Source organism: Dermacentor variabilis, unplaced genomic scaffold (assembly GCF_050947875.1).
Source record: "Dermacentor variabilis isolate Ectoservices unplaced genomic scaffold, ASM5094787v1 scaffold_12, whole genome shotgun sequence".
In the NCBI taxonomy this organism is placed as follows: domain Eukaryota; kingdom Metazoa; phylum Arthropoda; class Arachnida; order Ixodida; family Ixodidae; genus Dermacentor; species Dermacentor variabilis.
The window spans coordinates 13812491-13830663 of record NW_027460280.1 but is presented as its reverse complement, the minus strand read 5'-3'; the positions used below and the strand labels follow the sequence as shown (position 1 = coordinate 13830663).

Genomic DNA, 18173 nt, shown 5'->3' with positions numbered 1-18173 from the left:
ACATCTATCCATTGCCACGCATAGATGACTCTCTCGACCGGCTATGGCGAGCCAATTATTTTTCCTCCCTTGACTGGCAGATTGAGGTAGACAAACGTGACCATGAGAAAACAGCCTTTGTCACCCTGGATGGACTTTACAAGTTCCGAGTACTTGCGTTCAGGTTGTGCTCTGCTCTGGCAACTTTCCAACCGATGATGTACACTGCTAGCCGACCAAAAATGGCAAACCTGTCTTGTCTACCTGGATGGTGTGGTCGTATTTTCAGACAGCTTCTCCGGACATATTAAGCGACTGCGGCAAGTGCTCGAGGCAATCCGATCAACCAACCTTGCCTTAAAGCCTCAGAAATGTCACTTCGGTTATGAAAAACTGAAGTCCTTTGGGCATGTTGTGAACACGGAAGGCGTCCGTCCTGGCCCCAAGAAAACTTCCGCTGTAGCTGCTTTCTCGACTCCTACCGACAAGAAAAGTGTTCGACGTTTCCTGGGACTGTACGCATACTGTCGGCACTTTATACGGAATTTTTCTAAAATTGCCGAGCCACTTACTCGTATCACTAGAGATGACACGCCGTTCAACTGAAACTCTGAACAGGAAGCGACTTTCAATGAGCTTCGAGACCACCTGGCATTGCCCCCTATTCTTAGGCATTTCGATGAGGAAGCCGAAATGGAAATTCATACCGATGCCAGTAACGTCGGTCTGGGTGTCGTGCTCGTCCAGCGGCAGGAGAACGGCGAAAGGGTCATAGCTTACGGCAGTCGCACCCTATTGCGACCTGATTCCAATTACACTACCACTGAGTAAGAGTGTCTTGCCATCGTATGGGCACTTGCAAAGTTCCGACCTTATCTCTATGGCCGCCCATTCTGGGTCGTAATGGATCATCACTCCTTATGCTGGCAGACAAACCTAAGAGACCCTCCTGGACGACTGGCACGGTAGAGCTTGCGCCTGCAGGAATACGACATGACCATTTTGTACAAGTCAGGCAGCACACACGAAGACGACTGGCACGATAGAGCTTGCGCCTGCAGGAATACGACATGACCATTTTGTACAAGTCAGGCAGCACACACAAAGATGCCAACACATTGTCGCGCGCGCCTGCTGAGCCTGCCGATCAACATACCGAAGATGGCAGCGCTTTTCTTGGCGCCATAAGCGAGCCAGACGTATCTACACGGCAGCGAGCAGATTGTGAATTGCGACCTATCATTGAACACCTAGAAGGCCGCAACGTAAGTCTGCCCCGGTAAATTGCTCCTGGATTGTCGTCGTTTTGTTTGCGACAGGGAATCTTATTCAAGAATTCTGCTGTAGGACTGTCTCGACAAGTCCTACAGAGAGTGGCTTGCGAAGAATGATGCTGCCATGACACTGACAGGACGCCGCAAGAAGGCTACCCTCACCGAAGTCACGATGTGGGTTAATGTGGGTTAAGGATGCGGGGGAGGAACTGCCAGTGGAAATTATCAAGACAGGCTTCAAGAAATGCTGCATTTCAAACACACTCGATGGCACCGAGGATGATGTCATTTAGGATACTGGGCATGCCTGCGAAGCATCCGACGAGGACAGCTTTCCTGACAGTTCTCACGAGGACGTGGCTTGTGGCAGCGAGTGGCCGAACTGAGCTTATTGTAAATAAAGGGATGCCATGCTCCAATTTTTCCATTTCTCAAAACCTATTGGTCAACCTATATACGACTAATTTTTGTTCATTTTTCAGAGAGCACAATATAGGGGTCGGCCTATATTCGTTCTGTACCTTTTTTAAAGTAAATATAGTAGCCTCTGCAAGCAAAATTTCTTCCCTGCGATCTCCCATACTCAGGTGGAGTATTGCGTGATGCATATGTCGCAGGCCCCTGCGCCTTAGTTTTTTTTTTTCTAACTTTTTGCTGCGCGACGCACTTCCTCTGAGGGTCACGCGTGTGAGCTGTTGCGTTTGTCTCGTTTCATGCAGCGCACAATTTTGCACGATGTGCTCATGAACATTTGACTAGCGGTATCAGTGCTACACAAACACCGAGGCATACGCAAGTGGATCACATAGCATGATTGTGTGCTGAAACACGGTATAAAATGACATAGTTCCGCTCTTTGCGCGCATGACTCCATGACACGGGAACAAGCAGACGAAATGGAAGTACATCTCTCTTGCTATGGTATGAAGTGAAACAAAGACACAGACATACGGTTTGTAGGTTTTATTATTTCTCTAAACTTTAATTGTTCTATTGAAGCAACAGATCAAACAAATAACTGCTGTTGCCTTGAATAACTCTCAAAGTCGCCTGTCGCTATGAGTGACGTCACAGCACCGCCATGTACATAGGTTCACTTGGGTGATTCCATGAGAGATCAAACGTGCATGTCTGCTTGATATTTTTGTTTTGTCTGGTTTCTTTTATGTTATGTAGGAATATTCAAACTGCACGGAACTGAAAATTTTATTCCCAAAAAGCGTTCCCAGCAAGGCAAAAAAATATTTGAAGACAGTAGCGTGAGCGTCCTCCTATTGGTTACCACAATCTTTTCCGATTTTAAGGCCGAATTGAATGCAAACTAAGAATGTTGTGTCGAAAAACTTTCTACTTGTTTTAATACGCTTCACAGTAAATTAGTACCATGCATATTTTTATCCACGATGCAGTGTATAAGCGCGACTGAACGAGGACGTAGAAAGAAAGATATTGTCACGTGGTGGTGACGTTGAAGAACACAGTAGCAATACTGTGAAAGAGAAAACTAACTTTTATTGGGCGAACCTGTGCCCACGAAAACAGGCTACACTTATAGCACAACGATAGCGGCAAACACTGTCGGCGATCGGCGAAATTATGATCAGCGGGTCAAACGCGTCGGCTTTTATACAGCAGTCGATGAATGTTCCAGACTAATCGTTGGGAGCCGCATGCCTTCCACAAAGTTCTGCACCATTCGAGTCACGCGATGAAATCAGATAACACAAGGTTCGCCGACAAACAGACAGCGGATACAAGCATCGATAACATTGCAGAAACTTTGGATAAATGCAGGCGCATCCCGCGCTGTGCGATAACATTAGTTAGGCAGCGAAACGTGGTCGCCCGATAAAGATAAGCTCACGTGTCAATACTCCCTCTTTAAAAGCATCGACCCGATGCTGCAAACAAACAAAAGTAATAAAGAAGAGTACTCTTAGCAAAGAAAACAACAAAATAAGGAAGTTCGTCAGCGTCCGTAAAATGGTTTAAGACGCACCACGTGGACCACTTCAGATAGTGCGCGGCGCCGCTGTGAATGCGAAATGCCGTCTGGCACGACCTCATAGTCCAGTACGCCAATACGTCGGATGACCTTGTAGGGTCCAAAATATAGTCGCAGTAGTTTCTCACTGAGTCCTCGTCGGCGTATCGGGGTCCATACCCAAACAGGGTCGCCAGGCTGGTACTCGATGAAGCGTCGTCGGAGATTGTAGTGTCGGCTGTCGGTACGCTGCTGGTTCTTGATCCGTAGGCGGCCGAGCTTTTGAGCTTCTACGGCGCGCTGGAGATAGGTAGCGACGTCAAGATTCTCTTCGTCAGTGACGTGCGGCAGCATAGCGTCGAGCGTCGTCGTCGGGTTCCTGCTGTAAACCAGCTTAAACAGCGTGATCTGTGTTGTTTCTTGCACCGCCGTGTTGTAAGCGAATGTTATGTACGGCAGTACAGCATCCCAGGTCTTGTGTTCGACGTCGACGTACCTTGCTAGCATGTTGGCGAGGGTCTTGTTCAGGCACTCCGTGAGACCATTCGTCTGCGGATGGTAGGCAGTTGTGCTCCTGTGACTTGTCTGGCTGTATTGCAGAATGGCTTGCGTGAGCTCTGCTGTGAAAGCCGTTCCTCTGTCGGTGATGAGGACTTCTGGAGCACCATGTCGCAGCAGGATGTTCTCGACGAAAAATTTCGCCACTTCGGCTGCGCTGCCCTTCGGTAGAGCTTTAGTTTCAGCGAAGTGGGTGAGATAGTCCGTCGCCACGACGATCCACTTATTTCCGGAAGTTGATGTCGGAAACGGTCCCAACAAGTCCATCCCGATTTGCTGAAAAGGTCGGTAAGGAGGCTTGATCGGCTGTAGTAGTCCCGCTGGCCTTGTCGGTGGTGTCTTGCGTTGCTGACGGTCTCGGCATGCCCTGACGTAATGGGTGACATCGGCGGTTAGGTGCGGCCAGTAGCACCTTTCTTGTATCCTCGATAGCATCCGGGAGAAACCGAGGTGTCCAGCGGTCGGATCGTCATGTAGGGCGTGCAGTACTTCTGGACGCAGTGCCGACGGAACAAGAAGAAGGTAGTTGGCGCGGACTGGTGAGAAGTTCTTCTTCACGAGTAGGTTGTTTTGAAGCGTGAACGAAGATAATCCACGCTTAAATGCCCTTGGGACAACGTCGGTGGGCCCTTCCAAATACTCGACTAGGGCTTTTAGCTCCGGGTCCCCTCGTTGTTGTTCGGCGAAGTTTTCCGTGCTTATTATTCCAAGGAAGGCGTCGTCGTCCTGCGGCGAGGGATCGATGGGGGCGCGTGATAAGCAGTCGGCGTCAGAGTGTTTTCGTCTGGACTTGTATGTTACAGTGATGTCGTATTCTTGTAGTCTGAGGCTCCACCGTGCCAGCCGTCCTGAAGGGTCTTTTAAGTTAGTTAGCCAACACAACGCGTGATGGTCGCTGACCACTTTGAATGGCCTGCCATACAGGTAAGGGCAAAATTTCGCTGTAGCCCAAACGGTGGCGAGGCATTCCTTTTCCGTTGTAGAATAATTGCCTTCCGCTTTTGACAACGACCGGCTAGCGTAAGCTATCACGTGTTCATGTCCATCTTTTCTCTGGAATAGGACGGCACCGAGGCCTAGGCTACTGATGTCAGTGTGGATTTCGGTATCGGCGTGCTCGTCGAAGTGCGCAAGTACGGGCGGTAACTGCATACGTCGTTTGAGTTCTTGAAATGCGTCGGCCTGCGGCGTTTCCCACTTGAACTCAACGTCACATTTAGTTAGCTGTGTCAGTGGCTCAGCGATGCGTGAAAAGTCCTTGACAAATCGCCTGTAGTAGGCACACATGCGAAGAAATCTACGCACTGCCTTCTTGTCGATGGGTTGCGGGAACTGTGCGATGGCAGCTGTCTTTTGCGGGTCTGGATGGACACCAGATTTGCTGATTACGTGGCCTAGGAACAGAAGCTCATCGTAAGCGAAGCGGCACTTTTTTGGCTTCAGAGTGAGCCCTGATGACTTGATGGCCTCTAGTACTGTTGCAAGCTGCCTAAGGTGATCGTCGAAATTTACGGCGAAGACAACGACGTCATCCAAGTAAACGAGACAGGTCTGCCACTTCAATCCTGCTAAAACCGTGTCCATCACGCACTGGAACGTTGCAGGCGCCGAGCACAGTCCAAATGGCGTAACCTTGAACTCGTAGAGGCCATCTGGGGTGATGGAGGCGGTCTTTTCGCGATCTCTTTCGTCGACTTCTATTTGCCAATAGCCAGACTTGAGGTCCATCGACGAGAAGTATTTAGCATTGCAGAGCCGATCCAATGCGTCGTCTATCCGTGGGAGGGGGTATACGTCCTTCTTCGTGATCTTGTTCAGACGACGATAATCGATGCAGAAACGTAGGGTTCCGTCCTTTTTCTTCACCAGGACAACAGGGGATGGCCACGGGCTTTTCGACGGCGGGATGATGTCGTCGCGCAGCATTTCGTCTACTTGTTCTCTTATAGCTTCACGTTCTTGCGGGGAAACTCGGTAAGGGCTCTGGTGGAGTGGTCGAGGGCACTCCTCGGTGATTATGCGATGCTTGGCGACTGGGGTTTGTCGAATCCTCGATGACGTCGAAAAGCAGCCTTTGTATCGTTGGAGCAGACTTCTGAGCTGCTGCTGCTTTATCACGGGGAGACTTGGATTAATGTCGTAGTCTTGTTCGGGAACCATGGTCGTCGGGGTAGATGCAGCAGAATCCGAGAGCACAAACGCATTACTGGTTTCCAGAATTTCCTCGGATGTATGCGATCGTCGTGCCCTTGTTGATGTGCTTGAACTCCTGGCTGAAGTTTGTCAGCAACACTTCAGTTTTCCCTCCATGCAGTCGAGCGATCCCTCTTGCGACGCAAATTTCACGGTCTAGCAGTAGACGTTGATCACCCTCGATGACGCCTTCTACGTCGGCAGGTGTTTTGGTGCCGACGGAATTGACAATGCTGGAGCGAGGCGGGATGCTGACTTGACTTTCGGGCACGCTTAAGGCATGGTGGCTACGAGAGTTCTCTGGCGGTATCGCTTGATCTTCAGGGTTATCGACTTCGACTTCAGGTCGATGACTGCGCCGTGTTGGCTTAGGAAGTCCATGCCGAGAATGACGTCGCGTGAACATTGTTGGAGGATAACGAAAGTGGCAGGGTAAGTCCGGTCATGAACGGTAATTATTGCCGTGCAGATTCCAGTCGGCGTAATGAGGTGTCCTCCACCGGTTTGAACTTGAGGGCCTTCCCATGCAGTTTTAACTTTCTTCAACTTGGCGGCCTTGTGTCCACTCATTACGGAGTAATTGGCCCGTGTCCACTAAGGTGGTAACTGCGTGGCCGTCGAGAAGCACGTCGAGGTCGGTGGTTCTTTGTCTGGCATTGCAATTAGGTCTTGGCGTCTGATCACGGCTGCGTCGAGTTGAACTGAAGCTGGTGTCGTTATGTCGTCGAGGTTGTTTCTTCGGTGTCTTCGTCGGTGGCGGAGGATCTTCGTCAGTTCGACGAACAGCAACCACACCTCCATCGGTTGCTGCTTTTAGTTTTCTGGATATCGGCTCGTAGAGCGGCCCCGGGCTGGGCCGGTGTATGGTCGGCGCTGCGGCGACAGGTAGCGGCGAACGGGACGGTCGTCGAGGGCTCCACTGAGTGGCGGCGAGGTAGTCGGCGATATCGCGAGGTCGTTCGCCAATCTGAGGTCGCGGCGCGTTAACGGCGAACCCTCGAAGTCCCGTCTCCCGGTATGGGCATCGGCGGTAGATGTGCCCGGCTTCTCCGCAGTGATAGCAAAGCGGACGGTGGTCGGGGGCGCGCCAAACGTCAGTCTTCCTTGGAATGCCGCGTGTGGTGACAGGTTGGCGTGCTGGCGGCGGGGGTGGTGGTGGACGACGGAACTGTGTCGTCACTAGGCCCTGCCGTGGGCGTGGAGGCAGAACGTGATGGCGGGCTACAGCGGCGTATGTCATCGCTTGTGGCTGAGGCTGCGGCGATTCCGGGGCTACTCCGAGTTGTTGTTGGAGCTCCTCACATACGACATCGGCAATCAAAGCCACTTGAGGCTGTGATGACGGGAACAGCTTCTGTAGCTCTTCCCGCACGAGCACGACCGCTCGGATAGTCTCGCGCAGGTCGTCGGTGGCCAGTGACTGAACCCCGGCGTAGCTTGTCGAATTCGTGCGGCAGTTGAATTGCCGGTTCCGCATTTCCAGTGTCTTCTCGATGCTAGTGGCCTCGCGAAGAAACTCGTCGACAGTCTTCAGTGGGCTTCGTACCATACCGGCAAAAAGTTCCTCCTTTACACCACGCATCAGAAGCCGAACTTTCTTTTCCTCGGACATTTCCGGGTTGGCGTGGCGGAATAGGCGGCTCATTTCTTCTGTGAAAATCGCGGTGGTCTCATTATGCAGCTGCACTCTGGTTTCTAGTAGTACTTCGGCTCATTCTCGGCGTACGACGCTTGTGAATGTCTGCAGGAAGCCACTTCGGAAAAGGTCCCAGGTCGTTATGGTGGCTTCTCTGTTCTCGAACCACGTCCTGGCAGCGTCTTCCAATGTGGAGAAGACATGTCCGAGTTTGTTGTCGCTGTTCCAGCTGTTAAATGCAGCGACCCTCTCATACGTCTCGAGCCAGGTTTCCGGGTCCTCGAATGTTGAACCGCGGAACGTCGGGGGCTCCCTGGGCTGCTGCAGCACGATGGGGGACGCTGGGGCTGCCATTGGGGTGGACTTGGTGGCAATCTTCCTGCTCGTCTCAGGTAGAAGTCCGTGCTCTGGGGGCAGTCCTTGCAGTTGGCGGCTAGCACGCTGGTCTTGGGCGATGTTGGTTTTGTCCTCGGGCTTCGGGCTTGGATCACGGCTTTGCGGGGGCGTTCAGTACATGAACACACAAGCACCTCCACCAGATGTCACGTGGTGGTGACGTGGAAGAACACAGTAGCAATACTGTGAAAGACAAAACTAACTTTTATTGGGCGAACCTGTGCCCACAAAAACAGGCTACACTTATAGCACAATGATAGCGGCAAACACGGTCGGCGATCGTCGAAATTATGATCAGCGGGTCAAGCGCGTCGGCTTTTATACAGCAGTCAACGAATGTTCCAGACTAATCGTTGGGAGCCGCATGCCTTCCACAAAGTTCTACACCATTCGAGTCGCGCGATGAAATCAGATAACACAAGGTTCAGCGACAACAGACAGCGGATAGAAGCATCGATAACTTTGCAGAAACTTCGGATAAATGCAGGCGCATCCCGCGCTGTACGATAACATTTGTTAGGCGGCGAAACGTGGTCGCCCGATAAAGATAAGTACACGTGTCAATATACACAGAGATAGCGCTTCTCTGCGTATCCGAAGCCCTGTCTCTGTGTATCTCTTTCTTTCTACGTCCTTGTTCAGTCGCACTTATACACTCTATCATGGATTCTAACCAACTAGCCCGCTAACGCGTTTTAAGCAAGTTCATTTTTTTATGCTGTCCACAAAGGAAAAAGAAAGCGTAAAAAAATTCTAGAAATGGCCCAAATCAGAAAAAGTTTGCAACTTTGATGCATCTTGGCGCATTTTCTATTTCACACAGAAACTTGAAAAAAGTGTCAAACATAGAACATTCTCTTTGCAACATATATGCAATATATTATCTTCCTACATGAAACACAAGAGAAGAAATAAAGTAGTGTAGTGGGTAATATGCATGTGGCACTGTGCGGACTGCCACCGCTGCAGCGCGAGACCTGAGCTCAGGCTGCTGATGCGAAGGGCCAGGACTCAAGATCAAGAGCTACTTGCGATCCCTCGAACGAGCTGCAATAAACCCCATTTCATTTGATGGAGGTGCCGGTAACCTCGGAAACTGGAACTCCGAAGCCGGACACTAGCGACTGCTGCGACCATGCCTAACGAAACCACCCAGGAAGATGCACCACAGCCTCCGGCTGTCATTGTTTCTGGTGTGCTGCACCAGCGCGATCCTGCCATCTTTAGCGGCACTGATGATCATGGATGTGGAGGATTGGTTGTCATCTTACGAACGGGTGAGCCAGCATAACAAGTGGGACGACGTCACCAAGTTGCACAACGTGCTGTTTTACTTAACCGGCGTTGTGAACCTCTCGTTCGGAAACCACGAACATGATTTCACAACATGGAACACACTCAAGACGAGTTTCGCAGAAGTGTTGGGGCACGCCGCTGTGCGCAAGCTTCGTGCAGAACAACGCTTACGGAGGAGTGCGCAACATCACGGTGAAACTTGCGCAAGTTACATCGAATATGTCATTGACCTGTGTAAGCGCGTGAATCCGTCAATGGCAGAACAGGACAGGATAAAACACATTATGAAAGGTATTGATGAGGGCGCCTTTCAAATGTTGTTAGTGAAGGATCTGTGTACCGTGGCCGAAGTTATCAATTTGTGCCGAAGTTTTGACGAGCTAAGGAAACAACGCATCTTAGCTCGGCGCCCACCGCCTACGGAAGATTTTTTAGCAGCATTGGTTATTGGCGACAACCACACAACTTTGCTCAAGCAAATAAAATAATTTGTGCGCGAGGAGGTCGCGCGACAGCTCTCGGTTTTGCCAACCATGGAGAAGCCTTCTCAATATTTGGCTCCAGTGATCCGACAGGTAGTTCAAGAGCAAGTGACCGAAGCTCTTCCACCTCCGTGTCAGCTGGCTCCCGTGGCCACGCCTCTGACGTATGCTGTTGTACGGGCACCTCGTCTTCAGGGGTTCTCACCTCCGCCTTCAGCGCCTCGCCCGCTGGTGTTCTCTCCTTCGCCTCACCAGCCAGCGGCTCCCTTTTTCAATGCACAGCTGTAGGGTTCAAATCCTTGGCACACTGCTGACAACTGCCCAATATGCTGTGCCTTGATAACCTGGGACATGTAGCGCACTTCTGCCGCTGGCGCTTGCTGGCCTTCGTGGGCACCCCGCGTCCACCCAGCTGTGGCTTCCGACCTTTCCGTATGCCTCAACGACCACCACCAGAAGTCTACGCTACTGATGACATAACAGCTCCGCAGTCACAGTCCTATGGTATACTCGTTGCTCGCCTTCTTCTCGTCGGCGCTCACTCTCACCCATGCGTCGTAGGCCCAGTGCCAGTACTACTGAGGCAGAAAACTGATTTCCGCAGTTCCTGAGGCACGAACGGCATCCTCGTTTTTCCCCCGCTAACGTTATTAAAGTGTCCGTTGATAGCATCGAATCTCTTGCGCTCGTCAATACAGGTGCTGCTGTATGTGTGATTAGTGAGAAGCGTTGTCGTGCATTACAGAAAGTGACCATGATGCCTTTGGTACCATTGCTTAGAACAGCCAGTGCACAACAATTTCAGCCAGTCGGTATGTGCACTGCGAGGGTGCTGATTTGATACATTTCGTATTCGATTGATTTCTTTGTGTTAGCTTGTTGCTCCCACAATGTGATTCTCGGTTGGGATTTTCTGTCGTGCCATCATGCCGTCATTGACTGTGCACGTGCTGAGGTTCAGTTCTCCGTTTTGGGCGATTTGCCTTCTCACGACTCTCAAGTTCACGATGTTAGCAGGATCTGTGTAGCTTCAGATACTGACCTTCCTCCTCACAGTGCTGTATTTGTCCCTCTTTCTTGCACATCACTTGCCGAAGCAACAGTCATGTTTACACCCGCTGCTGTCTTCGTTCGCCTCCAGCCTATATTGTTGCCTTTCGCCCTCCTCACGGTTCACCATGGTGCTGCAGAAATACTGATTTCTAACCCAAACTCGTACACTTTGGCTTTGCACTGTGGCGAGACTATGGGTACCATCCAGACTGTGGACGCTGACGTTATTGTGCATTTCCCTGTTGCCGACGGCGTGTATACTGCCAACGTAACATCACTGACACCCCATGTGCCATCTAACCGAGTATCACCGGATGTTTTTCGTCGCTCTATTGCCGATGACCTCGAGCCGACACAACATGAGCAGCTAATTACTCTCTTAAATGATTTTCACGCCTCTTTTGACTGGAACCAAGCATCATTAGGCCGCACAAGTACCATCTCTCACCAGATTGATACGGGACATCACACACCATTATGCCAGCGTCTGTACCGCTTGTCATCCACCAAGCAAGTTGAAGATATGCTTGAACGTGGTGTTATCAAGCCATCCTGCAGCCCTTGGTCATCTCCCGTAGTACTCATTAATAAAAAAGATGGCTCGATTTGTTTCTGTGTGGACTATCGTCGCCTCAACAAGATTACACGAAAAGATGTCTATCCTCTACCGCTCATAGATGACAGCCTGGATTGTCTACATGGTGCTGAATTCTTCTCTTCTTTGTACTTGCGATCAGGCTATTGGCAAGTGCCAGTAGATGAATCCGACCGCTCGAAGACAGCTTTCATTATGCCTGATGGCCTGTATGAGTTTACGGTAATGCTATTCGGCCTCTGCAATGCGCCCGCGACATTCGAAAGGATGATGGACAATATTCTGCGAGGCCTCAAATAAAAGACGTGCTTGTGTTATTTAGACGACGTGGTAGTTTTCTCCCCTGATTTCACCACTCACCTCTCTCGTCTACGCGAAGTCCTTACTTGCCTTGCCACCGCCGGCCTTCAACTTAACTTAAAAAATTGCCGCCTCGGAGCCCACCAGCTGACCATACTTGTCCATGTTATTTCCAAAGACGGCATCCTTCCCGACCCTGACAAACTTTGTGCTGTCACAGAATTTCCGCGACCGACTACAGTGAAAGAGCTCCGAAGTTTTGTCAGTCTTTGCTCTTATTTTCGACGCTTTGTGTGCAATTTTGCCTGCATCATCGCTCCCCTTATGAAGCTCTTGGCTGGCCCTGGTGACTTTCGTGATTGAACTCCGGCATGTGACCAAGCCTTCACCACTTTGCGTCGTCTGCTTACCTCGCCGCCTGTTCTATGCCACTACGACCCGAGTGCACCGACCGAAGTACATATGGACGTCAGCGGCGTTGATCTCGGAGCCGTCCTTGCGCAACGCAAGCCTGGCTTTCCGGAATATGTGGTTGCATATGTGAGTCGTGCCTTCACGAAGGCAGAAACCAATTATTCTGTCACAGGAAAAGAATGTTTGGCTATAGTTCGGGCCTTAAACAAATTTCGCCCATACTTGTATGGCCGTCCATTGGACATTGTGACAGACCACCACATGCTCTGCTGGCTTGCATCACTGAAAGACCCGTTGGGGCGCCGTGGACGTTGGGCTCTTCGGTTCCAAGAATTTGACATTCGCGTAATCTGTCGATCCGGGCGTCAACATTCTGATGCAGGTGCGTTCTCCCGATCGCCCATGCGATCCAACGAAATGCGACCCTCATCCATAGAGTGCCCGGTTGCTACGCTTGGTGTTACTGACATGCCGTCTGAACAGAGAAAAGATCCGTGGATTGTGTCTCTCATTGACATTCTTAACAGTTCAATGGCTACATGTCCTCAAGCCCTTCATTGCCAAGCCACCCATTTTGTGCTACGGGACGCCATCTTGTGCTGCCGAAACTATCAGCCAGATGGTCGCAAATGGCTACTAGTCATCCCTCGCCATTTGCGTTCCGACATATGCATGTATTTCCACGCCGACCCACAACAAGCTCATGCTGTGGCGTCCTGAAAACCTACAAGCGGCTCCGCCAGCGGTACTACTGGTGTGGCATGTATTTTATTATGTCCGCAAATACTTTCGGTCTCGTGCAGCCTGTCAGTGATGCAAGACATCTCCTCATGAGACAGGCCCTCTGCAACCTTTACCGTGTCCTGCACATCCTTTTGATTGGGTTGGCATTGACCTTTATGGCCTCTTCCATACACTGCTAACGGAAATCGTTGGATAATTGTCGCAGTAGACCACCTCACAAATGCCGAAACTGCTGCACTTGCTTTGGCTGCTACTCGCGACGCCGCTGCATTCATCTTACGGCATTTCATCTGACGGCACGGCGCACCGCGAGAACTGCTCAGCGACCAAGCCCGTGTTTTCTTGTCCGAAGTTATTAATGAGCTACTCGCCGCGTGCCGCACTATTCACTGCACCACTACGGTGTATCACCCACAGACTAACGGTCCAATGGAACGATTCAACCGCACTCTTGGTGACACGCTCACCATGTATGTTGCGTCTGATCATTGCAATTGGAACTATGTCCTCCCTTGATTTAGGTGCACGTTAAAGAACCCCAGGTGGTCGAAATTTCCGGAGTCCTCCACTACGGCGTGCCTCATAATCAGAAAGTGGTTTTGGCACGTAAAACCCCATAATTTAATTAATTTTGTGACGTGCGCATAAAATATCGCCGTTAGGCTACTACGGGCTTCTCACCATTTTTCCTTCTTTATGGGCGTGAACCATCCACTACCATCGACACTGTACTACCATATCACCCGGATGCCTCTGAATTCACCCCTCTTTCCGAAGTTGCTCGCCATGCTGAAGAGTGCCGCCAACTAGCCCGCTCATTCACGTCGGATACCCAAAGAATCCACAAAGATCGCCACGACAAAGATCAGCCCACAGTCCTTCACTGTGGACTCTCACGTCTGGCTTTGGCTGCCCTTCCAAGCTCCAGGCGTTAGCCCAAAGCTTGCTCCGAAATATTGGGGTCCGTACCGGATCGTCGCGTGTAGATCGCCTGTAAATTATGTGGTCAAACCGGTGACGCCATCTTCGGACAAACGCTGCTGTGGCCGCGAGATGGTTCACATCAACCGCCTGAAGCCGTACCACGACCCCTTTATCGTGTCATCACCTTAGGTCGTCAGGATGGCTCTTCTTCGCCACGGGGGCAATTGTAGTGGGTAATATGCATGTGGCGCTGTGTGGACTGCCGCTGCTGCGGCGCGAGACCCGAGCTCGGGCTTGTTTAACTATTTTTTCTTCTGTTGTGTTTCATGTAGGAAGATAATATTTTGCATAAATGTTGCAAAGAGAACATTCTATGTTTGGCACATTTTTCAAGTTTCTGTGTGAAATAAAAAATGCATCAAGAAATATCAAAGTTGCAAAATTTTTCAGATTTAGGCCATGTTTGGAGTTTTCTTTTACATTTTTCTAGTTTGAGGACAGCATAAAAACCTCATGGAACTAAATTACTGTGAAGCGTATTAAAAGGAACAAAAAAGGTTTTCGACAGAACATTCTTAGTTAGCGTTTAATTCGGCCGTGAGATTGGAAAATATTGTGGTAAGGAATAGGAGGACGCTCGCGCCGCCATCTTCAAATATATATATATATATTTTGCTTGCTGGGAAACTTTTCGGGAACAGCATTTTCGACTCCGCACAGCTCACCCGCCGTGGTTGCTTAGTGGCTATGGTGTTGGGCTGCTAATGCTAAGCACGAGGTCATGGGATCGAATCCCGGCCACTGTGGCCGCATTTCGATGGGGGCAAAACGCTAAAACTCCTGTGTACTTAGATTTAGGTGCATGTTAAGGAACCACAGGTGGTCCGAATTTCTGGAGTTCCCCATAATTTAATTTAATTCTGCACAGCTCAAATATTCCTACATGACATGTAAAGAAACCACACAAAACAAAAATATCATGTGGACATGCATGTTCGATCTCTTGTGGAATCGCCCACATGCGCGATAGACGTCGACTCTCCAGCTGGGAGCGTAGCGACTGCATAGGCAAGGGCAAATGGCATTTGGTTTGAAATTTAAGCTCTTTCCGCGGCGCGTGGGGATGTAATACTTAGCAGACATTGGCCGTTAACATGCATTGTATACACTACTCTTGTCAGCTCAAAATGGCCAGACCTAGCGAGGGGCCCTTTCAAGTGAGTTTACTATGATTTGTTTGATATTATTTTATAATGCTTTCTCACTATCTTTAGATGAGTTCTTTTTGTACTCTTGTGGCTGTCAACTTGTGCAGATTACTCTGGTAATGTTACAATGGGAATATAAATTTCCTTGGTTCAGGCATGTTGCTTAGCTTTTTAATTTTCTCTTACTTTTTGATTATGCGTACACAACATTGGGATGGCTTACTAAATATGCTCATGGCTTCATTGTGAGAAACATACTGGTCCATGTAAGTGAGTTTTTCTTAAAAGGTAAAAATTTACTGTCAATTCAAGAGATTGCTTTCGGTACCTGGCATGTTAAAAATAAAAAACAGGTTATCACCTAAACATAGCAAGTGCAGTGCATTCGTCCGAAGTGGTCACTGTTAATGCTCTGCTTGTGTCTTTTTGCTCCAGTGTCTTTGAAGCATTTGGCAAAATCAGGAGCTGTAAACTGATCCCATCATCTACTCCTGGGAAGCACAAGTAAGTAAATTTTGATGTAACAAACCTGAATGTAATGAAATCCTTGACGCTCCCCCTGGTTCACAAGTCTTCCCACTCCTCAAGTTGGGAAAATGGCAGGTATGCAGATTGAATAGTGGAACTCTTTCAGACCCACTTATAACAATACAGACTACATCAATATAGTATTGGCACATATTTTTGAAGTTGTAGAAACTCTGCTTCTGGCACGTAGAAAAATTGCAAGTGTAAAGGTTGATAGTAAAGTTTGTCTCTCCCTGTTATCTCTTAGCATAGAGCATGGAACAATACGGCTAAGTATGATGACTGCACTTTACATACAAACATGGAGTCATCTTTATTCTAGTGAGTGCAGTTGTAAGAAAGTAGAATAGCAGCAGCAGCATAGCCAGCAGCATTCATTCATTTATTTTTATTCGAACAATTACAAGGTTTGCCATCAAGGTAAAAGGAGGTCATAATTAGACATAATCCTTCTTAGTAAGGCCTTTGCCTATTGGGGCAGCAGAAGTAGCAGTGTCCCATGTTAAGAAGAAACATAAGTAGGATGTCTAATGCAACACTTTGCAAACATATCTGCAGTTTCCATGTAAAGCAAAAAAAATAATAAGTACAGTAAAACCTCGTTAAACCGTACCCGCTTAAACAGTAGTTTTGGTTTAAAAGTAGTAAAGTCAAGTCCCCGACTCAGTGGCCATTGAACATAATGTATTTTGTATCCGCATAAACCGTACCAGCTTATTGTGTACGCATCGGTTAAAACGTAGCATTTCCACTTTTCGTCGCGCAAACATGGCGGTGCGTCTTCTCCATCGGCCGGCCCGGCAGAACAAGCCTCGGAGATCGGTACAACGGCCTCCAAGCGCCCTGTACGTTTGCACGTGAAGCCGCATTAACATCAACATCATTTTGACGCTGTGCCCATGCCGTGCCAGAGAGCGTTGTGGCGTCGTGCAAGCGAGGACTAGCGTCATGCCGACGCTCGTAAAAAAAACGACGCTGGGTGCTCAGCATAGAAGAAAAATTAGACATCGTCCGTGCTATGGAACGTGACACGAAGAAGTCGGCACTGGATACAGTGTGTGGCATTTGGAATGCGAAGTTGCTCGGCAGCGCTGCTGCGACCGCGAAGAGATGTCGGTTATAAGGTTCGACTTTTCACAATCGTTGCCTCTGTTGTTGCCGAAGTGTCGACTAGTGACAGTGATGAGGACGACACGGAAAGCGACAGCGCGGGCGATTCAGGCCTGACAGTGGCAGAAGCTGCGCGTTACGTCAGCCTCATGAATGCAATCGTCGCAACGAGAACAGGGGCGCGATAACGTAACTATTCCAAATGAAAAGTTTTCCGAACTCCGGCACCCGGCAATGAAAAGGGCACCCCAGGACTTCTGCAGCACTACTGTGCGAGTGCACGGAGAATACGTAACGCCAACGAGGAATCTGCCGTGCGAGTGTTTGCCGAGAGGAGGGGGGCTGGCTGAGTAGCTGGCACGCAGCTTCGTGAACGAAAAAACCAGTCAAAAACACAAAGGACAAGAGGAGAGCTTCACACCACAATGACTTGTGGTGTGAACCTCAACGACCAGTCGTTGTGGTGTGAACCTCTCCTCTTGTCCTTGGTGTTTTTGACTGGTTTTTTCGTTCAAGTATGTACCAAGTGGCCCAGATTTCAACCCATCTACGCAGCTTCAGTAAGTTTGAGGCCGCTGTCGTCGTGCTAGGCCGCCGCGGCATCAAACGAAAATAACACTTACGTCGCGCGAAGTGAATAAATACATCATGCTTTTTCCCCTTTCATCGCACTCTCTCTGAGTTCCGTTTTCGACAGGTAAGTGGGCGATCTCGTGCTATTTCGGTTAAACAGTACTACCGTTTAGTACGTACTTTTTCTGAGCTCCGGCCGACTACGGCTTAACGAGGTTTCACTGTATTACGACTGGTGCATCACATTGCAAATGCATCTAATTACAAACTTGTGTCTGGGGTGTCTACCAACCGGGAAAACTGGGAATTCTCAGGGATATTGAGTAGTCTGGAAAAACTCAGGGAAAACTCAGGGAATTTGTGCCTCTATCAGGGAAAATTAGCTGTAATTTTATTGAAAGGGTTGAAAGTTGCGGCAATGCTGGCTCGAGTAACAGATGGAAATCGTAATGCATCATCTTGGACGTCCTGTTGTTGGTTGGAGGAGTTGCCAGTATGCAGTCAGTGACTGACTTTCCGGATTCCCGATAATTTGGACGGCTTCACGGCACCACCACATACCCCATAGAGTCACTGTATCAGAACGTCTGAAATTTCAGACGCACGAACTCTTTGCCGTCCGATTTTCTGGACGTTTTGCCGTGACCACAGGTCCGAAATGGCATTAATCAAAGCTGCCTCAAACCGGCGCTCTTGCATGCAGATCCTCTGGCAGCCGTAGCCACCACTGCAGCAATGCTAGGCCTAGCTGCTTCGACGTTCACTTTGAAGCTTCTTGCCATTGGGTGCTGTGTTTTTTATTAAAAGAATTTGCTGCTGTCAGCAATGGCACGGACTCCACCTTTTTGGTCCTCTCGATTGGCTTAGAAGCTTGGAAAGAACGGCGCGTTGCATAATGCCGATTCCTGAAAGTCAGCTTTGCCTCT

The 18173-nt window shown here is 49.5% G+C and overlaps 1 protein-coding gene across 6 annotated transcripts in view; it reads left to right on the top strand.

Annotated features, from left to right (window-relative positions):
• hfp (Poly(U)-binding-splicing factor hfp) overlaps nt 1-18173 on the top strand; it is a 208352-nt gene that overhangs the window by 95649 nt on the left and 94530 nt on the right. For all 6 annotated transcript variants that reach the window (XM_075676633.1, XM_075676634.1, XM_075676632.1 and 3 more), the window contains one exon: nt 15472-15540. In XM_075676633.1, the coding sequence (XP_075532748.1) occupies nt 15472-15540 (69 nt within the window). The remainder of the gene's footprint in view (nt 1-15471; nt 15541-18173) is intronic.